Here is a 25,570-nt window from a genome sequence, read left to right as displayed (position 1 = left end):
ACCATTATATGTAGGTTTACACCAGTCATTCTTCACTGCTCAAAAAGGCACCTTTTTTACTTCTTTAATACCATGCTTGTGAAATAGAAACCAGAATTTTTAAACTAACGTACATTACACTGCATACCTTACACTGTATAGGTCATCTTGTTGGGGCAATCAGCCTAAGGCCCCGAAGTCACTCCTGCTCCTCTGTATACCTCAAACAGTGTTCTTAAAATGCTGCACTCTTATTGTTTGCAAAGAGCTCACCATGAACACCTTCCAAGATTTAGAACCGCACATATCTGCTCCAGCCAGCTTCGGGAATAAACCTTGGACTTTGGTGCCTAGAATGACATGTTGGCCTGGCATCTTGAAAATAATGACATACTGATTTCCCCTATGAGACACATCAGTCTATTTGTTTTGGAAAGTTTTGGGTAGCTACTTCATTTTCCGTGAGCATGTTTTCCTCTGGCACAGCAATCTGGGAGAAGTATTTTGCAAGGGCGAATGATAAGAAGGGCCACTTGCAGAATGCAAGAAAGAGTGAGCGAGCAAGCTGCAAGCTAGGAGCTCAATATGCCCAGTGCAATACTCACTGCAGTTGAAAAACCATAGGACCATACACCAACAAACCATTTTTGACTAGCAGGCATTATAAAGCACTGAGTTATTAAAGCAACCTCACTGTGAGAAGCTTTAAAAGATCTGGATATATCACACCTAAAACAAATTATTATAACTGTCACATCAAGACATTTTTTAGAAAGTAGCTTTGCTTATTAGGATTTTTTTAAAATGTTTTTAAAAAATATTTCTTTTTAATATAGATTTAATAAACACCCAACCAACTTGGAGCCAGAGAATCAAATCAGCTTTGTGGGGAAAAAAACACCTTTCTTCTAATAATTCCTTTTCACAAGACTCTATGTACATGGTAAACTTGTTTATTAGTTCAGTATCCAAGTAACTTCATTTTTAAAACAATAAAAATCTATCTGCACTCTCAAGCCCACACTGGAGATTTTTCTCTGAGAGTTCCCACTAAAATGTCATTTTATTAATTTTATTATTTTATTTATTTTCTATCCTGCATTTATTTTTATAAATAACTCAAGGCAGCAAACATACCTAATACTCCTTCCTCCTCCTCCTTTCCCCACAACAACCCTGTGAGGTGGGTTGGGCTGAAAGAGAGTGATGGGCCCAAGGTCACCCAGCTGGCTTTCATGCCGAAGGCGGGATTAGAACTCTTAGTCTAGTGGTTTCTAACCCACTGCCTTAACCACTAGACCAAACTGGTTATATAGCTAACCAACCTTTTCTGCAATGCCCTATAGGAGGTGCATATGTTAAAATTACATTTAATATATTTTATTAGGGTTATTATATATAATATATATAATATAAACCTACTCTAACCTTTGAAAAAATATTGTGCAAGAGGAGTGGGAAAATATAGCTAGCTGATCATTACAGATGTCTTTAGATTGTCCAACATCCATAACACTTCCACCATGCTCAAGTTTAGCAACCTGGCCCTCAAGTTTAGCAATAAAAAAAGTTGCAAGAAAAAGTTGCACTGCCCCAGACAGACTCAGTGCATAATCTGGGGTTCTCCTGACTCACGACTCCTGCTCGAAGAGCAGGTGGCAGTCGTGGCCAGGAGGGCCTTTGCGCAACTTCGGGTTGTGCGCCAGTTACACCCTTTCCTGGATTGAGAAGCCCTCCGAACAGTCACTCACACCCTGGTTATCTACCATATAGACTACTGCAATGCGGTCTACATGGGGCTACCCTTGAAGAGTATCCGGAAGCTTCAGCTGGTCCAGAATGCAGCCGCACGGGCTATTTTTGGTGCCCCTAGGTTGGCACAAATAACACCGTTGCTGCGCGAGCTGCACTGGGTGCCAGTTTGCTTCTGGGTCCAATTCAAGGTGTTGGTTATTACCTTTAAAGCCCTACATGGCATGGGGCCAGGTTACCTGAGGGACTGTCTCATCCCCATTACATCGGCCCACCCCACCCTTTCATCCAGAGAGGGCATGTTGCGGACCCCGTCCATAAGATAATTTCATCTGGCGGGGTCCAGGAGGCGGGCCTTCTCTGTAGTGGCCCCCGCCCTCTGGAACATCTTGCCCCCGGAGGTGAGGCAGGCCCCATCACTCCTGACCTTCCAGAAGGCCCCGAAGACTAGGTTCTGCCGTCTCGCCTGGGGCAGGAAAGTGAATAACCATTCTTGGGGGTGGCTCGCACCCTAGAGTCCCTCCCACCAGCCTGGATTTTATACCTTTCTTGGATTCTATTCATTTACTGTATTTTATAATAACTGTTTTTATGAGATGTTAATGTTTATATTTCGTGCTTGACTTTATTGTAAACCGCCCAGGGTCCCTCTTATGGTGGAGATGGGCGGTGGCTAAATTTGATTAATAAATAAATAAATAAATTAACCCGTTTCAACTTTAAATTCAGGAAGTATTAAAGCTTCATTTCCCTACTTCAGCCTGCTCAGCTGATCTTTCTTGTAAGCGTTCGTTCAAACAAGCAACACTAAGGAAAGTAGTAGTTCAAAATTTGCAGCTGGGTAAGAAAGCTTCACAGTATATCCAAGTGTGAAATGCAAACTATGGAGATATTAAATACAAGTTTAGCCTGCAATTTAAAAAGAGACTCCCTAAATTAACATTATAACATTAATTCTTCCTTGGATAGAATTGACATTCTATTTAAAAACTGTTTTTGCAATGTTGGAGATTGCAATACCCTCTGTGGATAAGCAGCGTGACCAAAGAAAATGGTCCAAGTCTCCAAAGTCAATTATTTTCCAACTCCCTCTTCATTATGGAACTTTTGAAGGCCATACTCTTAAGAGAATTTCTCTGTTGTCAGTTTGTGATACAAGCACATTTACAAATTGATTTCTTCCATTTATTGCTGCCATTTTATAAACATGAATGGTCCTACGCACGCTCTCTCTAGAGAGCAGGGCAACTACTAATGTAAATCAAGTGAAGTGTGATTATAAACACAGTACATTGTACACAAACATCGACTAAAACATTACAAATGAACAAAGCTAAAAAAACCTGAATGGTACAACACGAGTGCTGTGACAGCGATGTACTCATCAACCCACTAATACTTATTCTTCTCGTTTAAAAAACAATTTTTAATACCAGCTAAGAGATAAGGTAATAGGTTGCCACTGAACCAAGAAACACTTTACACAAAAGTGCTCTAGACATTAAAACAGGGCAAATGTCTTGCTGATCATCATATACTAATGTTTTACCCTCTCTCAATGGTGCCAAATTGTCTTCATAAACAGGAGTTCGTCTGCCATCTCAGCAGCCGTGCTTCTATCTGGGAACTGTCCACCTGTGATCAAGTAAAGGTCTTCTCTACTTTGTACACTGGATTACAGCATTTTGAAAAACTATCTGCCAATTTATCCCTCTGTAAATGAATTGAAGCACATTATTTAAAGTACTGCATCCTAATTTCTATCGAAGTAATTTAAAATCTCTCTTGTAACACATAAAAATATTGTTTTTAAGTACTGCAACATGCTATTTTTTTAAAGACAAGTTTTACCAGCTCCCCAATATATTTGAGTCATAGGGGCCTAGTTCTTCATATGGTAGGCATATTATTGAAGAAACTTAATCCCTGATACCTCAGACCGGGGTTCCCAAATCTTGATGCCCTCCAAACAGCATAGCCATAGCTCAACATCTGGAAGTTCAAATTTACAGATCTGGCGGGAAGTCTGCTTTAGGGGGGCTTTGGACCTGAAAATGCAGCTTAAAAAAGTATGTGAAAAGGAACGGACTGACAGGCATGCTTGTCCCATGATGTGCAGTATCAAATACTGAAGCCATATGATGTATTGTTTTATCTCTTATTTTGGCTAAAAATGGCAATGGCAGCAATTGAACAAGAATCTATTCCACTGCAGAATTACCGATCAGGTATTTAATACAAGGTTTCTGTTTTTGTGCATTTTGCAATTACTATAATTTGTAGATAGCAATTACTAATATGCAAAACATTTCAAATTTAAACTATTTGTAACAGCCCAAAATGCCCTGTTTCAGGTTAGAGACAGCTGTTCCACATTCAAAACAGGCTGTTTCAACTTCACAGGAAATGTTCCAGTGCTATAGGTATTTCCAACTTAAAATGTTTCAGATTTGAACCGTATTGCACAGCTCTTGCAGCTCCTATTCCAGATATGATATGAACTCAAACCCATTCTTTCTACAGCAGCAGTGACCCCCTAGATTTTTTCTACACTTTTTGTAAAGTGTGCCAACTGCATTGTAATCCTCTTCATTTTAGGACTACTTGAAGACAAAAAGATCTACCAAGAGTATTAAAGTGAATCAGCAAATCAGTTTGTGGATGCACCGAAACTCCATCAACCTGTAAATATTGTTAAATAGCCATACAAACAAGTTAAAGATTGAGTATTTATTAGATGGATAGCCAGTCCTCTTGGAAAAGTTCATCATTATTAAATGGAGTTTATTAAAAATTGGTAACTTCTCATTCCTTTTTCTTTGATTCTGGTTGCCATCAAGCATTTTAACAAGTGAAAGTGAGTTGGACAAGTTACAATTCTCTTAGAAAATACCAAGCTGCTTATCAAAACTATAGAAAGCTTAGGAAGAAGTATATCAAACACCATTTTTAATGGGTCCTTTCCAGCATTACTCTTTGCTTATTCACATATCAGTTGCCCCTTTTATGTGAACCTAGGGCCACAAAATTGTAGTTTCTGGTGTTAAATATGAGGAAGAAGTGATTTAACTACTTTTCTGCAAGCAGGGAATTTTTGAGGTGGGGAATTAGTTCCTATCTACAGTCAATGCAAATGCTACTTTTGGGACTGCTTGGCAGGTTCTGCACTGCAGAGGTAACATTTGAAAATCTACTCTACATAGGAGATGCAAATAAATCCTAATAAATCATGGTATATCTATCCAATACTATACGAATGATGGTCATATCTCCTTTTAGTGAAAGCAGTAGTACTTCATTGAGCATATAGCTGTCCAAACCAAAGCTCTTGTACACATATGTTATTGAAGCATGTAAGTTAGGACAGGGGTTAATGGAAGCCTCAATTGTCCTGTCCTATTTAAAATACTCTCATTTGAAACCAAGTCCATTCAGCCTGTTTCTAGACAAGCCTGTGGCATTGTGCTGGTTTAATGTTCAAAGGTCTGTTAGGTTCAGCATCCCTAGCTTTTACTTGGAAGGCTTCAAAAGGAGAGTACCTATTGTATAAGGCAAGGCACTGGAATCAAAGTTGTTTACTTGGGAAACTGGATATTTAAAAGCAGCCAGAACACATAATCTGATTCGTCAATACATTGTCCAACAATCCATGCCATTATGAGGTCACAGCTCCAGAATGGACACTCAGTGTTGGCATCCCCTGTGTGAGGGGCTGCTCCAGCATTCCAAACCTCAGAGACATCCCTTCCATCCCATGGGCCAAAGAGCATGACAGCTGACTTTCCAGCACAGCACAGGGTGGGAATCACCAACAGATATATGCTGGTGATGCTTCACCTTAAACACACCACCTTCACCTTAAGCCTAAGAGGCACTAACAGAATACTCCCCTTCCGTTTCACTGGGAAATATTCTCTTTCTACTCAGCAGGGAAAAAAAGCAAATTAAAACAGTAATTTCTTCCTTGTCAGCATTTAAATGCTCAATACATATAGCTTTGGGGAAAGGGGGGGAAGCAGCACTTTCTCACGACCTATTGTTTTGCTCTTTTGATCCCTGCGCTTCTAAATCAATAAGGTACTAGATGTGACATAATTTGGGTAATGGCTTTATATTTAGATATATATTTATATATATAATATTTATATATAAATGTTTTGCATATTTTGGACTGAAAATATATGTTACAGACCACACGCATATAAAATGTGAAGCACTTAAAAAATTGTGATTAAAATGTCTAAATGATTCAACAGGGGAAAGAAACAGAACCAATTCAGATTATATGATATTACCAAAAGGCGGCTGTAAGAAATGATAGAAGCTACATAAAAATAAACTTTAACTGTATGCACTTTTCTCAGTTTTTTAAAAACTGTTAAATGCACTAGTAATAAATAAAATCTGCATGTTTCCTCATCAACAATAATTCCTAGTGTCCAGCATTATTGTAAACAGTACACCTATGTAAAATGCAGCTTAACAAAATAAAAAAAGAGAGAGAGAGGAGAAGAGTCAGTTACAGGTTCAGTTGCCCAAACTGATTTCCTAATATCCAAAAACATAGATCAAGGAGTACAGAGCCAATCCTATTTTTGGCAAGTCAGTTCCTTAAAATTAAACTGTAACAGTGCAAGGAAGGAATGCAAGGAATCCCCTAGTGCAAGAAGAGAAACGCAGGCAATGTTGTGGATTAAAATTGACCGCTTCCATGTATCAAAGTTGGAAGCATCAAATTAACTCTGTTTCTTTTTATGAATTAAAAGAAAAATTAAAAGCCATGATTCTAATGCCCCAATTTTGTCTTAGGACTCCTCTGTCTTCTTCCATAGGCCACCACAGACTCTGCCTGAAGCCTTTACTGATTGGCCATTTGCACAAATGCCACGACAGGCTCTCATTGAAGTTCGCATGGCTCTGTTTCCTCTCAGATGGCTGGTTGGGTATACAACTGTGCTGATGCCTGAAGCCACTTGGAACCGAATCCCAGAGTTCAGCAAGCTGTATGTCCTTCTTTGTGGCTTTTTATCAACAGTCAGATTTGAGCTTGTCCAAGGAATTGTCAATTTTGGTCAACGTCTTTTTGATACGCAAAGCTGTTAATCTTGCCGATGGATTGTGATACCAGCATTCTTTCATGAGCTTAGCAAGTGAAGTTAACGTCTGAAAAGGTAAACACACAGACAGCTATTCAGAGCAGAGTATTTTGAAGGCACTGCTCCAACCACAGTTACTATCACTGCTCTGTTTGCACCATGGAAAACAGTTACTGAGCACACACAATACAGAAAACACCACTAGCTTCAAACCACAGTTTGAGGCTTAAACTATTGTTTATACTCTAAGTAATCATTACTATAAGCCATGGTCTGACCCAAACTGGGACGTGCAATCAGTTTCAACACTGAACATAATTCACACACACAGAAATGATCAGTGGCAGATGGCAGCTGTTTGAAATTATAAGAAACTACAGAAACCAGGAGACTGGGAGTTCTAGTCCCACCTTAGGCATGAAAAACCTGCTGGGTGACTTTGGGCCAGTCACTCAGCCCAACTCACCTGACAGGGTGGTGGTAGTTGTGGGAAAAACAGGAAGAGGAAGGAGTATGAAGTATGTTCCCCATGTTGAGTTATTTATAAAAATAATAAAGGCAAGATCAAAAAAAATCTAAAAAAAATCTTATTTGGTGGTTCACAAAAATTAGCATCTCCACAAGGTACCTTCCTAGGAACTGCTCACCATAAGGAGTAGTCTACACAAGGATTGTCTCCATGAGCTGTTTTTTTTTAAAGAACCAAAGTAGCACTTGGTATTTTGCTTCCAACTCTAAGCAATATTTCAATTTACATAAAGCTATTCCTGTTGGTACTTACCGGAGAAATATAACTAATTCTACATGGAAAGTTAAAAAGCTTTCTACAACTTTTTGGAATAGTGACCCTTATTAATCTGTTGCAGCCAAAGCAACATCTCTTTACTGAACAGGTAACATTTTTGAAAAAATCGCTAATAAGGAAGCTATGTGGCCATAGCACTGATGAAAAAGTGAGGAAAAATTCAAAATGTTGTTATGGGATATGGTTCTGGCCATTTTTAGTGAAATGTATATCAAAAAAGAAGGTATAAAGATGAGGAGAGCCAGTTTGGTGTAGTGATGAAGGCGCCAGGCTAGAAACCAGGAGACTGAGAATTCTAGTCCTGCCTGAGGCACGAAGCCAGCTGGGTGACCTTGGGTCAGTCCCTCTCTCCCAGCCCTAGGAAGCAGGCAATGCCAAACCACTTCTGAAATCTTGCCATGAAAACTGCAAGGACTTGTCCAGGCAGTCTCCAGGAGTCAAAAACTGACTCGAAGGCACAAAACGAAACAATGATGAGGGACACTTTCTTTTTTTCTGGAAAGATAAAGAATTATCATCAATGTACTTCATTTAATAAGCCCTAATCCTACTATAAGAGGACGATGAGAATAAAATGGAAAAATATTTTAAAAAGCAGATTTTTCCCAAGTTCATTTTGAGCTATAAGGTACACATGAACAGGAAAATCATAAAAAGCCGAAAGCATTTGAAAGAAAGAGTCTCCAAAGAGCGTTCTCTTGCTCTTTTTAAAAGAAAACAAGTGTCCTGACTTGTTTGCCCTAAGAAAAAATAATTCAAACTTGTGGAGCATTTTACAAATGACCTTTTCTGTTCAGCACCAGCCTAAAGCTTGCTTTTTTTCTGGTCTTCCCCATCTTCTATAGGGAGAATCATACAGTACTCATGAATAACTTTTTTTAATTAAAAAAAGTTGCTTCAATATTTAAACAGAGAAGTAGTAATGGGGCCGCCAGCATTTCCTGAGCCTCAAATGCCTCTCCAAAGAGCTTTCAGAAGCATTTGTCTCAACTGGCCTATGGGAAAGAAGGAGAGAGGCCACTGTTGGAAGAGGAGATGTAAAACAGGGAAACAACTGCACATCGGGGGTATACAGAAACTAGAAGCTCATACAACTGAACAGCCCATAATTGATGTAAAGTATACTTCCTTTGGCTTGGCAGTCTCAAGTCAACTGGTGGTTGAAGCAAAATATTCAAGCCTTTTGTAACAGCTTCATCTCTCGCTGATGAATGAGCCCAGAATGGTTTCACCTTATCAAGATCTTCTTCCTGTCTCCTGCCCAATGGCTTATGCCTCCAGTTGGCTCTGCAGGGCCACTCAATGGAAAACTCCCTCCCTGGTCTTAGATAGGTATATTCTGTTTGCATTGTACAATTTGTAAATATATAGGTAAAACTATTATGCCGTCCTGGGAGCGATAGGCTATATGTCTCTGCTGATGATATCAAGATCTTGTTAGTGATATTTTACACTGGGAGAAGCAACAATGTATATAAAAAATTCAGATTTTTTAAAAGCCTGAAAGCTTTTTTCAATTTTTCTTAAAGATGATTCAGTTTGCAAATTTCTCTCTTTCAACATGTAACCGTGACTAGCACAGTTGTTTCTCCAATGATTTTTCAGATGACACATTTTTCCCAGTTTCAATATAAATAGAATGGAAAGTACCAGAAGTGAGGGCTGAAGCCAAGGCTTTCCCACATTATTTCTAGTAAAGGTAAAGGTTTCCCTTGACGTAAAGTCCAGTCGAATCCGACTCTAGGGGGCGGTGCTCATCTCCGTTTCTAAGCCTTGGAGCCGGCGTTGTCATAGACACTTCCGGGTCATGTGGCCAGCATGACGACTCGGAACACCGTTACCTTCCCGCCGAAGCGGTACCTATTGATCTACTCACATTTGCATGTTTTCGAACTGCTAGGTGAGCAGGAGCTGGGATTAACAACGGGAGCTCACCCCGCTGCGCGGTTTCGAACCGCCGACCTTCCGATCGACAGCTCAGCGGTTTAACCCGCAGCGCCACCGCGTCCCTTACATTATTTCTACCTTCACCCAAATCCCTCATCTTCCAAAGTAGACCATAGTAAAAGTGCCAATGGTGAATAGATTTCAGGGGTGAGAAGTTCAGCTCCTTTGCCCACATGCCTTTTTTATTGTAAAAATATGACCACCCCTTGCTGTATTATGAATGGGAAAGATGGATGATTAAACAAATGTAATTACTGCTGCCACATCTAGTTTGGCCTATAGTCTAAACAGCAGATGGTTTTAACAATTCTTAACAGATGATCAAGTAGAAAATATATCAACCCATTACAGCAAGCACACTTACCGGGTCTGAAAACCATCTGTTGGGAATATTTGGCCTCTGCTGATCCACACAAACTACTTTTCTCATATCTTCAAAACTAGGATCATTAGGAACTACATCATAAAATGGAGGTTTGTAGTCTTCAACTATACCTATGACCAAAAACACAAGAGATACGTTATTGCACCAATATATTTTAAGAAGTTCATTAGCAATACAAAGTTCACATATTATTACAAAGGTTTAAGCTTTGCCAATTGGAAGCTCTTGCAACATCTCACTGATATTATGAAATGAAATCCTAAGAGCACAATACAACCAAAGCATTACTCAGCCGGGCCTCCCTGTGGACTAGAAAAGAGTTCTTGACTCTACAAACATGTACATGTACAGAAAACAAATCATATATATGACAAAGCAGCAAAGCTATTACAGATTTGGAAAGAGGAAGAACTTAATATTTCTTTACACATGCTTTCACATATTCTGCACCAGCTATCTAGACCCAAACTAGCCAGCATAGACTTCAGAAGATGCTGAGTGGGGCAGGATAGTAATTTTGAAAGAATAGGATGAAGTCAGTGTAAGATTAATCACTGCTCCTTCCCAAAACAACCAGCATGAAGTTCAGAATAAGTTGATCACAACTGCCTATAACAAATAAGGTGTTTTACTGGAATAGTGACTGCTACTGTATGATACATCATCAGTGATAATGATAATGATAAATTCTGGTGCTGCCTCTTGATGGAACGGCAGTAACCCACAAATGCAGGTCTCTGACTTGGGGATCCTCTGGACTTATGGCTACTGCTGGATGGGCAGGTGCAGATGGCAGCCATGAGGATCTTTGCCCAGCTTTGGGGTCCTACTTGGAATGACAGGACTTTACCCACATCACTCCTTGTTTAGACTACTTCAGTGTGCTCTAAACAGGGCTGCCTCTGAAGATGACTTTGAAGCTGCAGCTGGTCCAGAACGCAGCACTACTGTTCTTGGTTCCTGTATGTCAGTATAAGCACATCACACCAGTGCTTCGGCCTGCACTGGCTCTGATTAGTTTTTGGGTACAATTCAAAATGATGAATAAGGTGCCAAGTCATAAGGGCTTTAACTTATAAAGCCCTTATGACTTGGTACCAAGGTATTTGCAGGACCACCTTTTCCAGCCAGATTCAGCCTGCCTGATCCATCCAACCTGGGAGAAACTATTGGTTCTCTATTTCTCAAGGGGAGGGGAGGGGAGGGGCTGAGGCTTACAGGCACTGCTTCTCAGTGAGTGCACCTGCATTATGAAAGAGCCACCCCCTGGAAATCAGACCGGCTCCCACACTGGCTTTTGTTAAGTGTTTGAACAGAGAACTGTTCTGAAGAGCCTACAGAGGACAAAGTGATGCCACCAGCATTGTGGATGGAGCTCTTGTACTGTTTGATTTTTATGATTTAACTATGTTTATGGTATTGTTTTCTTTATGGCTATAGTTAACTGTTGAGAGTTTTTCGAGATACTTTTGAGACAGCTGAGAACTGTTGAGAGCTTTTCAATTGTGGTGGACACAAAGCCCCCTCCCCAAATAAATAACATGATTTTGCACTATATATTTTAACTGCAGAAATATTCAGGGTGGCTTGATGTGTGTTCCAATTCAACATTCCCTTTGGACTATATCTTAATTTTAATCCCATTATGAGTTGGTCATGTACAACTATTATACATGTCACACTCACGTTATTTATTTGGGAAGGGGGGTTTGTGTCCACCACAATTGAAAAGCTCTCAACAGTTCTCAACTGTCTCAAAGGTCTCTCGAAAAACTCTCAAAATAAAAGACAATAATACTTCAACAAGTTTCAGGAGGAAATGTTCAGATCAATTCAGTATTTTATTTTAAAAACATAAATATGGCAATTTACTCTTAGAAAAGTCTAGCGATGAGAAGACAGGCACACACACACGATTACTTGTCATGAAATCTTTAGTCTACCATTAGTTTACCTCTTTTAAGAAAACCTTCTATTCGGAAATATTGCCTGCCATTAGAGTTTTGTCATACATGATTTTTAAAAAGCAGATAGAAATAAAGAGAAAACTTATTTTATCTGGCAGTTTGTAATTATGTCATTGCATTTCAAAACTCCGCAGTTTGGATTTGCTTAATTCTGAAGCTATTACTTCTCTCAAATACAAATTGTGTTGGCCATGAGAAAAATAATCCAAAACCCTAAAGGCAGGTTGTTTATTAGCCCAACTGAAGTTTTACAACACCGTTGCAAAATTTTCAAGTTTCCAAGGACTCTTTATTTGACTAAAAGATTAAAACCCAAGAAAAAACAAGTGGGGAGGAGGAATGTGCCTGATCTTCCTGCCATGCAGATGAACAGCCTTGAGAAATACAAATGGGGCTTCTCAGGTGCACGTTACTGTTAGGTTCCTCAGCCGTGAACTTCCAGGAATACCCTATCAGCATGGCCTCTGACCGGAGGACACTGTACACTACAGCATCTTCCGAAACTTATTAGGGATATGAAGCAAGCCAACAATCACAAAGCCTCCCAGTTTTGGAGACATGCTTTCCAAATGTTCAAAATCAAAACCATTTCCAGACTTCGTGAGACACAGCAATCTTTTGGCAGAGAGATTCAGTTAGTGCGTCTGTACACGTAGAACAGGTTGTTATAGACACAGCTGGAGGCATCAACTGGGAAGGTCTGTTCAATACAGGACTTCCATTTATAGAACCAAATCGCTCTTTGTATGTTAAAAGCTGAACATATTACAATAAAAGAAGCAGTTGTCTGGCTTTTACTCCAATGCATTTAAAAAACACTAAAAAGACAATTAGTGTAGTCAAAATTTCAAGGACCTAGGGGACTGCAGCTGATTCCAGAGGCACTGAAGAATGCCAGCAGGGCAATATTAACCTCTGAGCTACTCTGTCATAATACTGTCACAATGAACCTTGACCCACTTTCTTTTCATTTCCCCAGAAGAAAAGAAAATGCCTTAAAGAGAACTGTCCTCGAACCTACAAAATAAATAATAAATAAAGATAGGGGTCCTGTAAGGGATCTATGCCTATAAAATCAGCCATCCTCAGCTTGGGGCTCATGGTGGGACTGCAATCCAGCAGGGCTATATTTTGCACTGCATGGCATTAAAAAAAAAAAAGGTTTATTTTGAGCTTGCAGTTAACCAAATTCAGGTTAGAGCTAATGCAATGAAAAGAGACACTATCTCCATTTTCCACATTATGCTTATTTCTAATCCCCCCTTCAGCAGTTACCATTTTTTCCCTAATAGAAAGGTGAAAAGGCTTTCTCTTTTCCCTTACTTAAGATGTTCCAAACCCTCCCCGTGTTCCCAAATCATTCTGGTTGCTCAATATTGACCCTTCTCAGCACAGCTGAAGAGCTCATAAAAGGTCAAATGGGAAAGCTCTGAGTAGTTCGGCTATACTTGTGCCACCAAAAAAGATAAATCCGTTCTCTTTTTCTTTACTATATTATTTTTTCTTTCTTTTCTATTTTTGTTTTTTTTCCTATTTTTTTTTTAGTTTGTATTAGTTTTATTGTTGTTTATATAGAGAACAAAACAAAACAAACACCAGCAGGGTGGGAGCCATTCAAATCTTGGGAGGAACTTCATTCCAGAGGGCAGGCATTGCTATGGAGAAGGCTTCGCTACTAATGGAGACAGGCAGTCCCTCAAGAAACCATGCCCTATGCCATGTAGGGCTTTATAGGCAGCAACTAGCACCTTGAATCGCACCTGAAAGCAAACTGGCCACCAGTGCAGCTCATGAAGCAGGTATGTTATATGGGCATACTGAGGCATGCCCACTGCTGCCTGTGCCACTTCGTTCTAGACCAGCTGAAGCTTCCAGGTGGTCTTCACTCCTGGATTGATACACTGGGAAAGACTGTTGGGAGAAACCCTGTTGAATGCTTTTGTTTGCCTCTATATTCTAGAGGTCAACAAGACATTGAACAGAGCTGCCCACTAGATCTCCGGGAAATTCCCCAACTGGAAACCAATTGGATTTATTAATTACCTGGAGTGGACCAACTGAATGGGTCCATCTACCCTATGGATGGCAGTGGTGGCTATAAGCCTCAAGGTAACCAGTGATCTGACCATGTGTCCTAACAACCAGGAAACACACTGAGACAAGGAACTGGTCTCTAATATTTATTGCTAGTACTTAACAGGAATCCTAACAAACTGAAGAAGCGTGGGGAAAACCCAGACATATAACCCCCAAGGGTTAAGGCGGTCCCAATCTGTGTCTCTTTGAATGGCTGAACAATTCATCAGTGCTACGCATGCGCTTGACAGTCTGGATGGGAGCCCCCTGCTCGCCATCCTTACTCATGACACCATGGCTGAACATATGTTAATGTCCTCCACCCTGTAATCATACAGTAGTTGCCCCTAAGGCAAAGACCAGACATACGGATGTCCCTCAGTGTGAGTTGGGACCATGACAACTTGGACACACTCATGGTTGTCATGGCAGCCATGAATTCCTCAGTTTTCAGGTGTAAAGATAAAAGATTTGTCTGTCTTTCCCCCTTGGCTTTCCCTCCTTTAGCTGATTTGCTAATTTTCACCCTTCTGGCTATCTGGTATTTCAGCATATACATTTTCAGCATATTTTATCTTGTTAGCCAGCTAAAGTGCTTTTTAAGTAGAAAAGCAGGATAAAGCATTTAAACTTAATAGATTAAACTGAATTCGCATTTACGTACCATTGCTAACCATGCGCCTGGCTACTTCCCAGAGGACTAGTCCGAACGCCCAAATATCAACTCTTTTGTAGGAGTCAAAGCAGTCCACCTGAATGGTTTCATCTAAGACTTCTGGGGCCATGTAGCGCTTGGTACCTACACGGGGATTGTTCCCAACATCCAACTGATTGGTACTTTGAGAATGCATGACGGAGAGGCCTATAAGTACAAAGGGAAGAGTAGCTGTGAAGGTGTCTCCTTTTACTTTCTTTTAAGTTAGGCCTGTGATAGTTTTAGGAGGGAAAAAACCCTGAAGAAGTTAGCTGAGTTTGCTGCATAATTTCACAGGTGAGACAAGTCACTGATATGGAATGGAAGCAGAGAAACGAGTTTCAGCTCATCTGTTATCAAACCACGTACATTTCAGCGATATAGCTACGTGTTTATCATCCAGAAAGCAGGCAGACTCAGGTGGAAAAACAGAACAGTAACAGCAAATGCAGCAATAAGTGAATAGCCCATGGGTACCCAGCCAGAATTACCACTGTGAAAATAGAGCCTTGGGCTCACACACTGCTCTCTCTCCTACCATGTGGCTATAAGAAGTTTAAAAACCTTCCCTTTGAAATTAGATAGTATTTACTACATAGCTCAAACTCCAAATAAATGATGTAGTGGAAACAAGCGAACTTCAAACCACAACTGATTGAAGCTGGCTTGTTTTCACCAACCATGATGGATTTTTATTATAATTTCTGGTCTGGATGCAACACTTTACTATGGTAAAAATAAGCAAAAGAATATGATCTTCTCACAGTGAACTGGAGGAAGGGAGAGAGTCCATAAGCTCGTGCCTTACCACAGCTTATTTTAATAACCCTAAACTTGGTTCAGCATTGCATACTCTATTGTTATAAGCTTTAAGGAAGCTTGTGTAGGGTTTTTGAAAGAGAAATCCATTATTGTCATATAAAATGCTGGTAGGAAATTCAAGGAGTTGAGGTCCAACACACCTGGAGGACATCAGGTTGGGAAAGAAGTCTCTTGTGGCAGACACTCTAAGCTCAGAAAACCATACAAGATACATCCAAGAGCTGTAAGACTTTTGGATGTTAAGTGCCCTCTAGTGGATGCTGAAACTTCCTACCTTCCTATCAAGTGACACCAAGGAAAGCATGAATGCCAGTCTGGTCTAGTGGTTAAGGCGCTGGGCTAGAAACCAGGGGACTGGGAGTTCTAGTCCCACCTTGGGCATGAAAGCTGGCTGGGTGACCTTGGGCCAGTCCCTCTCTCTCAGCCCAACCCAACTCACAGGGTGGTGGTTGTGGGGAAAATAGGAAGAGGAAGGAATATGAGGTATGTTCGCCGCCTTGAGTTACAGTACTTATAAAAAATAATAAAGGTGGGATAGAATGAATGAATGAATGACATCCCCTTCAATATACACCCCATTCATTACACTGGCTAATGTGACATCTATAATCTTTAATCTTCCTTAAAGCCTATAAACCTTCATGATTTAGATTTATATATGAACCTGTCTGTTATTGTTGCATTTGCTCGTTTTCTTCTTTTATCCCCCATGAGTTTTGGTTGGTTGGTTGGTTGGGCAATCTATGTACTCTCTCTCTCTGTGATAAACTACTCATGCTAGCCATGTGGAAAAGGAAAGAGGAAGCTACTTACCTAGATCTGCAATGCAACACTGCCCATTTTTCTTAACCAGGATATTTTTACTCTTCAAGTCCCGATGGGCAATGGCAGGTTTTCCTTGGGTCCCAAATATCTCAATGTGCAAATGAGCAAGGCCGCTAGCTATGGACAAGACTATTCGTAAGCAGCTCACTGTGTCCAATGTTGTGAGTTGCAGGTAGTCATAGAGTGAGCCCATTTCATGGTAATGCGTGATTAGCCACAACTGAGTGCTGGAATTCCGTGATGTCATGTCTGAGGCAATAAAACCTGAAATGGACAGGAACATTCCTTAGAAAGGTCAGATAACTTATCAGATACTTTCTTCCCTCATACTGTACAAACCAGGGGTAGGTAACCCTGTGCCCTCCAGCTGAGTTGGATTTCAGTTCCCATCAAGTGCAGCCAACATGGTCAATGCTGAGGAACAGAGGGAGCCATGGTCCAAAACATCTGCAAAGCACCAGGTTGATGAACCCTTAGCTAAATTCTCCCCAAACTGCATCATTCCCCACTATCCCTAAAACCAATGAGAACTGAATCCAGGCTGTTCTAAGTACGAAAGGCAAGTTCTATTGCCCACTGAACAACTGGCCTGACATCTTTTGAAAAAGGTGTTAAACATTCTCCCCTAGTTATGGCTGAAGACATGAAAATGCTCAAAATGTTGCAATGTCTTGTTCTGCTTATCAGTATAATTCCTTTCCTTTTTAAGTCAGCAATTCCTGTATTAAATGATCATTGGGCTGTGCAGTGCTTTGAAATAAGTTTGGAAAAGATTCTTTGGAATCTGCAGGAGTATGAACAAAGCAACTGCTTGTGACTCATTAAAGCAGCTGCTTCTGTTTCCAGGATGGCCTGTGTAGCAATGAGTCACAGCCAAGTGCTCCTGTGGGTTCTGAAGCACTTCTTCTGAAGTGAATCTGCAACTGAATCTACAGAACGATGTATTAACCTACATGCAATGCTAGAACTTGGAGCTCGTCTCCTCTGGCAGAAACCCAAGAGCATCTTTTTCCAGGACACACAACTTGCCACTGCTGTGGGGAGCTGTCCTCTGCACCAAAACATACACATAGACTACCTAACTCAGCCAACTCTTACATTTGCTTAAGTGCTCAACTGGAAACACAGCAGAAGCACTTCCCAGAAATGAGAAGGCATTGTATAGACTAAAGGAATAAGATACTGAACTGGCTTTAAAACTCGGGGAAAATAGCTTGATGAAGATTCTTCCAATATTAACAAAGGAAGCCATGCCAGTTCCACTAGTATATTCCTTCACCAGAAGGAAGACTGCATTAAAAACAAAGGTGGGAGGTTAATAGGTCCATTTAGACCTACCAGGTACACTGAAGGACTCAGAAGACAGGAAAGCACCTGAATGCTTCCCCCAACTCCACCCAGTGGCCCTTAAGTAAATGTAAATTAGCTTTAGCCATCACCAGATTGAAATACAGAAACGACTGTACAGAAAGCACTTGATTTTGTGCTGTATTCGATGCAAATAGATCCCAACACGTGCACCATTAACCTGGCAACATAAAGTCCATCCCCTCTCTGCTGCCCCTAGCAACATAGACCACTGCAAGTCTCCCTGACTATTGGTCCAAGGCTAAGCTGTGTACCCCTGCACTCACCCTCCTCTTGCCCCTATATATCGGACTAAACCCTGCAGAGGATTTAGAGAGGAACCATGACTTCACGTGACGCTTCACCACCAAAGCATGGCAAAAGATAACCGCAGACAGGCAGAAAGCCTAGAAGGATCACGTCTGAACTGAGATGGTATCAAGACCTGCACCAATTCTACAGCCCAGCTGGCCTATGATTGAATTCTGGTATTTTATCCCCCTTCCCCATCCTCAATGGTTAGGAGGAGACATTCTCCTCTGTCGCCCCATACCTCCAACTTATTAGATAAAGGAGAAGAAAACATCTGCAAAGGATAATTCAAAGGACTTTGAATCTGGGCTTAAAAGGTTTGCTCAAGCCTTTGAAACACCATACTTGATTTAAATACCATCTGGCAAGCATGGTCCAAAAGTCTATTTGGTATTTTTATGGCAACCAACACGCTCCAGTTTATTTGCCGTCTAAATGCTTTATTCCACTGCAGTTCAGCTTTTTTATTTCTTGAATTATACAAACATGTATAAACTGGCAGACTTAAAGGCTTTCTAGGGAGATCAGGCTGAAGAATATATTGTTTTTAAACTAAAAAGTATTCTCTATTACTTGGTCTTATCTAACCTCCCTTTTACTCTGGCAACTAAGTTTATTTCTCTATTTCTTCACAAAGGACAAGAGGAAAAGCTGAGTTGGATGGTCTCAGCAGACGTGGGGTCTCAGTTCACAAAACTCTCCCCATCTGTCTAGGCCCATAAGCAATGCCATTCCTCTCCCCACCTAAAATATTTTCATGCCTCAGCAACACAGTATTGTATAATTCTGTTTCTCTGAACCAGGACTTTTCATCTCGGGAAGAAAAGATCTTGACAGCAATGTTCTCTCCTTGCCACTGTCCTCGCCAGACTTCTCCGTATCGGCCTTTCCCTAGAAAGCACAAACAAAAGAGATTTTTATCTATAGCTCTTCATTCAAAGGAAAAGTTTTTGGCTTATCACCCCAACCAGAAACTGCATTCAATATCCATATTTATGAACCTCCAAAGGTTACACTGCTGGACTGAGGGGGAAGGGGACGTCTGAATCTCTATCATCTCCTTATGGCAGGGGTTCTCACCTTTGCAGTGCCTTAGCCCCCTAAAAAGAGGGGTGAACTTATATGCACTCTATCCCATAAATAAAACCAATGAAATCATTGGGGTTAGACCTGGGCCAGAAATAAATTAGTCACTCTTAATATTTAAATTTTAACCTAGATATCAAATAAATCATGATAGAACTTTGCAAGTCTATGAAAGAAAGCCTTTCCACTGGAAATAAATGTTTAATGGGAAAGGCCTGAAATCTGGATTTTAGTTTTGAGACAGCCACTTTCATTTCTCCTTTTTATTTTGGATCTTTATATCAGCAATATAGAAAACCTAGACTTTGCAATTGGCTTATGCCAATGGGAAGGCGTAACTTTGCCATTGGGAAGGCGCTCTGGCAGTTATCGTGCTTTGTGTGCACAAGACTCCCAAATCTGCAACCCTCAAGTTGGCTCACAATACTCTGGGGACTTGTTACTCACTGTCTGAATACCCCTGCCTTATAGGAATAAGGCTCAAACCTGAAGCTGGGCTAATCTAACTCCAGAGGTAGCCTCATCCCACTCCACATGTGACCTGACACAAACACCCAGCAATGGCTAATTGCAACATTTCTCTCCATTTAGCAAGCAGATACTAACAACTGCTGAGGCTTGTGAAACACGGTGATATTGACAAATAGCTTGACTAATTCTGCTTCAACTTCTTGTTCTAAAACCTGAGAACAGAGTTTGATGTAGGTGACTTGCTGAGGTGTTTAAAATTTATATGTGATTAAACTCCAAACATTAATCATGGACAATCACCTCCTTCTTTCCCCAACTCTTATTCCAAAATACTTTGGATTGGTGCAAAGCATATATTCTCCCGCTGAATTATGATCTGCCCCCTGCCCAATGGAGATACAGTACCTGGAGACTTGGTAACTGTTTTTAAACAGAACACCAGTGATGTCCTTTGACCATACAAAAGAATGACACTTACTCCCTCCTGCCCCCCAAATGGCACTAATGTGACTTGGATAAGAAATTGACATAGAGTATCCCTGGTCAACCTAAAGAAGTTATATTCAGTGCAGTGCCACCTGCTCTGTTTGTCAGCAACATACATCTGATTGGAGTCTCTCATTTCTTCATATTTGGCACATGTTCCTCAACAACAGATGTGGTTCAGGGTAAAGAGACATGTGACACATATGAGGAATTCCTATTACCCAGACGAGACTTCCTATCCAAAAATGACACTAGTAATGCAATACAGGCTAACCATTTAGTCTCTCAAAACAGATGCTATCTATCTTAGGAGAAGACCAAGTTCCAAGCCTATAAACAGTTGCAATAATTATCTGATCATTTTAGCTATAGGTGAGTGCAGTGCATATATTGAAAAAGCTGGCTAAGATCATATAAGGACTGCAGATTCCTGATACTGTACATATTCACCATGTTAACGACAGACAACTCATAAAGAATATAAAAAAGACTTCTTTATGACTTGTCCATCATTAAAACTGTGAGTGTTCCCAGTTAGTTGCCTGGGTTTAGAATTGTTCGTTATATTCAAGAACAACCTGCCGAAAACCGAAAGAGTGGGAGCATTACTAATACAGGAAACAGACCCCTTGCCAGCTCCCATGAGAACTGCCATTTGAAGAACCCACTAGAATAGCATCCACGCCAGTCCTGTGATGTAAGCACTGCCAACTCCTTTCACTCTTGCGGTGACAGAAATAACCTTAATTGCACCAGGGAGAGTACAGAAAGGAGGAAGAATGCTGCCAGCAATTGCTCCACACTCTAGAGCTGATCATCATTTCAAGTTGAACAGTTCTGAACCGAGGTTCCAGCATGAAAAGCTTCACAGAACTGAGATGGGTGCCTCCCAAGTAACTTTTGCAGTGGTCAGTTCCTAAGATCTGGAAAAGCAGGATCGTATACAAACGTATCTGGACTGTGCAACAGCAAGCAAACTGGATTTTAAAAGAAACAATATTATGGCCACACCATTTCTGCTTATCTTCTGATGGGAGCCCTTTATGCTTCAAATTATTCCAATCAAAGGCAGATGTATATTTCCTTTCTCTTATCCTTCCCAAACTATTACTTGGCTCCAAGATATATTAAGGATTATTTTATTTAATCAATTTGTAAAACTGCCTATCTCAACAAGTGACTCTGGGCGGCAAACAGTAACGAACAGAATAAAAACGATTACATCCTAAATACAAAAATTAAATACAAAAATTAAAACACATAGCAGCTGAGAAAAGCAACACAGTTACATTCAGTAGATTCCTGTTTGTCATTTTTTCCTTTAAGGTTAAGTGTCCTTTCTTAATCTTGCCAGTGTTTTTAGACCTAATTAAAAACATTCCACGTTTAGGAAAAGCAGAGAAGAAAAAAGGTTCTGGTTTTCTTCTGTGTAGCCTTCTGAAGCATTTTAAAACCAGCATTTGGATCCACCCCACTTGAAAAAAGTAATCCACCTATATCCATCTAGCACAATCTTCCTTAGCCTAAAAGCAGGAAGGTAGAATCTAATAATCTAGAGGGCATCAGGTTTGGGATAACTGCTTTCACCTTTCTCCAAGTCTCATTGCTCAACTTTTACTCATGTACTCGTTCATGCGGCTGTTCTTGATGGACAAGTCAAATGATGACTAACCTACACACTCCAGCAGGGTAATCTGCCGAGCCACTGTTCTCTGTACCAGGAAAGGCAGTCCTGAACCACTACCAGAGGTACAAGAATGGTCCAACAGGTCCTGTGTAGAAACAACAAACATCATTAGGTGCTATACTGAAAATGGAATAGGAGTAAGCATTCATTCCTTTCTCTCTCTTCGGGGAACCTTTCCTTACTGGATAAACTTGGAAATAATCTTACTAGCTAAGAGCATTTGGCACTAGGATGAACAAATCTTGTTTAGAGAGTACATAAACATTGCAATCTTATACAGCTTTATTGGGAAGCAAATCCTCCTGACCTCAATAAGCCTTAGTTCTCAGGTGACAAGTTCATGTAATTTCTTTTTCAGTAGCTACTGGATTACTGATCTAATGGACACTCTTACTAACTTTTTAACTGATCATAATTGTAACTAAATTTTTCAGTTTCACATCATCATTCCCTGGTATACAGCTCTCACTTCCTTCTTACCAATCTTGAACTGCCTGCCTGCCTGCCTGCCTTTCTTTCTCACTGCAAATGATGGCTTTTCTTAAATGAAAGGGAGGTTGATATTTCCAGATTTTCCAAAACTGCAAGATACAATTCTGTGCAATTATAGGAAATCACAGACAGATTGTATTTTATCAGAAATCTGCCAAATAGAAACACAGTTGCTTTTTGTGGACGCTAGATGCAGATGTTAATTATATACTTAATTAAGAGCCAGTTTGGCCTGGTGGTTAAGGTGCTGGGCTAGAAACCAGGAGGCTGAGAGTTCTAGTCTGGCCTTAGGCAGGAAAGCCGGCTGGCTGACCTTGGGCCAGTCCGTCTCTCTCAGCCCAGCCCACCTCACAGGGTGGCTGTTGTGGGGAAAAGAGGAGGAGGAAGGAGTATTTCTGTATGTTCCCTGCCTTGAGTTATTTATAAAAATAATAAAGGCGAGATATAAAATAAATCAAATTAAAAAAAAAACTCTTTCCAACTGCTTATTCAGGTTTCAAATGCAGAGTATTACTCAATTCTGAAAACCATTCCTATTCAAAGCAATTTACAGGTTGTGAAAACACTAAAAGGCCTGATCAGTTTGGAGATGCGTACAGAGGTTCTGTAGCCAAGTTTATAAATGTAAATCTATAGAAGCATCAACCACATACACAATTTACACTCTGTATGTTCATGTCAGAATGTACACATGGCAGTGTTGCTGTGTCATATTCCAATTTAATATGAACATGAATATAATAAATATGCTAAGAATCATTAACAAAACAATAACATAAAAGCAAAACGTTGCAGCTTCAGCTTCCTTCAGCTGTTCTGGATGCAGTAGTTAACATTTTATATATGCATGCTCATCCACACGCATGCAACTGTGCTGAAAAATAGGCAAAAGCTGCATTCCTATATATCAGGAACAAACAGTCTTTTTCACTGGATGGGCACTTTCACGTTGGGCATTTTCTCCAAATGGCTACCATGGTGGCCATCGGCAATCACAAAACAGCCAGTCAACAGAAACCACGAAGATGTTGCCTGTAGCCATTCCTTCTTTCCCTGACTACCCCAGTGTACACTTGGCTTTTTTCCAGGCAGGTAAACATGCTTATTTTATTTTATTATTTTATTTTTAAAACACTAAACTCACAAAATTGAAACTCCTTTAAACATTAGAATATTTCATATTATATATAAAGTAAAACTAAGGGACATCAATGTATTGCCTATTTCTTTTATGGATCTATGACTTAATTTACCAGAAATAGTAAAGTCCACCTTCTATTCATCCAAATCACTAATGGTAAACATTTTTATTCTTACCATAGTAAGAAATTTAGACATTATTTCTGGCTTATTCTTTGTCACTGATATATCCAGTAAGCAATTTTAGGTACTATGGAGACAGAGCATGTAGTGAATCTTTTCATGATATCAACCACCTCCTTCCAATATGCTTCCATTTTTTCACACCCACCACAGATGAAAATTGTCTGCTCCAGAACCCACGCATCTTCAACACAAATATGTTACTAAATTCTTCATTTTATTCAGATTTAAACATCTCAAAAACAAGTTATGCAAGACCTTCAAATGTTTTTCCCTCAAAAGCTGTTGAGATTGCCATTTTATTTAACTAGTAAAACCAACATGCCAAATATTCTCATTTATCTCAATACCCACCCACTCCCAATTACTATGCTACTTCACTTTCAACATTTTGTGTTTTTTCCAATGCCATTAGGCTACAATATGCTATGGACAATAATTTTTCTTTTTGTATTCTGAGGTTGTACACATAACTCTTCAAACCAATCTAAATGTGTTTTACAGTTATCCTTTACTAGGAAATAAATTAAAATTAAACCCCTCATTTCAAAGTCCAGTGAATTCTCTTGCTAAATCCTCAAACATATTTGTGTATGTAATACATTCCCATTCATTTAAGACATATAAAAGAAGGCTTGCTTTAATAACAGCCAGTTGTCAGATTTTCATTTAGGAGGTCTGCCAGATAGAAGAGATGCAATGAATTTCAATGAACACTGTCTTGCCCAGTGAATTCTTCCTGAAGAAATATCCATACAGGAGCCTCTGAAAGGAATGTTATTCCTGGATCTCATTCTTTTCATTAGATTTGTCAAAACTTAACTATTAATGTACTGTCCATAAAAGTACTTACAAATCTCGGAAAACCAGAAGTGATAATTCAGAAAACCTTTTGATTTTAGCATTCTGAAAAATTGTCAGGTCAGACTGGCAAAAGCCTTGAGTCAGCTGTATGTCATAAACCATACAATGCTATTTTAAGTCATATAGACATGTCCGCAAGGTGGCAGCAAAACAATTTCTTTGAATGCAGAGCGGAAAGGGGAGAAAGTCTCTTTCTATTAAACAATGGTGGAGATCAAGGAGTATACAGGGGGATTCTCCAAACAGGGGCGAGTGTGTGCTATAACTCCCAACCAGGTGAAGCCCAACATTTTTGATAGGTACGGGCCAAAAGGCTGATGGAGGCCACCATTAGCCGTTGTTCTCAAAAGGCATATTGAATTCAAATTTATAGCAAGATTTTCCTTCCCCCTAAATCTCAGATTAACTCTAATCAAAACTCTCTCTAAATGGAACTCAACAAACTGAGAATCTGACCAAGTTAATCTACATTAGATGAAGATAGTCTAAACCAGATTAGTGATTAGTATGTTGGCCTAAAGGGGAGGCCCAGGTGGTTCAATTCTCCAGCCTTGAATCTTACTGGGTGATTTGAGTCAGTCAGTATCTTTCTGCCCAACCTCTATTCAGGACAGTTTTGAGGATATAATGTATGCAACCTCAAGGTCTTGGAGGAATGATAAAATAATAATGTTCACTTAGCCATCCTACATATTTGGCTTTGTTTCTTGGAGAGAGATCAAGTGTCTTCTAAACCTTGCCTAAGAAGTTTCACAGAAATCAGCGACTCTCAGGATTTTCTTTAGCTGCCTTGGGCTTGAACTCAAAATTAAGTCAATTCTCTTAATTTTACAGAGATCTTTCTTCCTATTCAAAAATATTTATTCCTCTTGTTTTGCTGCTGTATGAACTAAAAGCACAGACTAGCTAACAGCAACCACCACACAACACTGGAAATTCAGTTTCACAACTGGCTGCTGAATGATCCCAGCAAGGAAACCCAGAGAGATTTTTGCCCAGGTTCATTTGGTTTTATTGTGGTCAAAATATGCATTATCAACATTTATATCACTGGCCAGTAAATTCTGTTCAGTGAGGTAAATTTTAAGAAGAGTCCAGTGAGATCAGGCCAAAAACTCATTTAGTCCAGCACACTATGTTACACATTGGTCAGC

At 40.0% G+C, this 25,570-nt stretch overlaps 1 protein-coding gene across 1 annotated transcript in view; it reads right to left on the bottom strand.

Moving 5' to 3' along the window:
* Positions 1-4,446: 4,446 nt before the first annotated feature.
* Positions 4,447-25,570, bottom strand: part of ACVR1 (activin A receptor type 1) — a 75,352-nt gene continuing 54,228 nt past the window's right edge. Inside the window, exons 6-11 of the mRNA XM_063318343.1 lie at positions 21,723-21,822; positions 18,752-18,898; positions 16,337-16,612; positions 14,672-14,869; positions 9,944-10,074; positions 4,447-6,894 (exon numbers count right to left, since the gene is read on the bottom strand). Of these exons, the coding sequence (XP_063174413.1) occupies positions 6,760-6,894; positions 9,944-10,074; positions 14,672-14,869; positions 16,337-16,612; positions 18,752-18,898; positions 21,723-21,822 (987 nt within the window). The 3' untranslated portion in view covers positions 4,447-6,759. The remainder of the gene's footprint in view (positions 6,895-9,943; positions 10,075-14,671; positions 14,870-16,336; positions 16,613-18,751; positions 18,899-21,722; positions 21,823-25,570) is intronic.

The sequence above is a fragment of the Candoia aspera genome, chromosome 1 (assembly GCF_035149785.1).
Source record: "Candoia aspera isolate rCanAsp1 chromosome 1, rCanAsp1.hap2, whole genome shotgun sequence".
NCBI classification, from domain to species: Eukaryota; Metazoa; Chordata; class Lepidosauria; order Squamata; family Boidae; genus Candoia; species Candoia aspera.
This window is presented reverse-complemented; position numbering and strand designations above follow the sequence as displayed.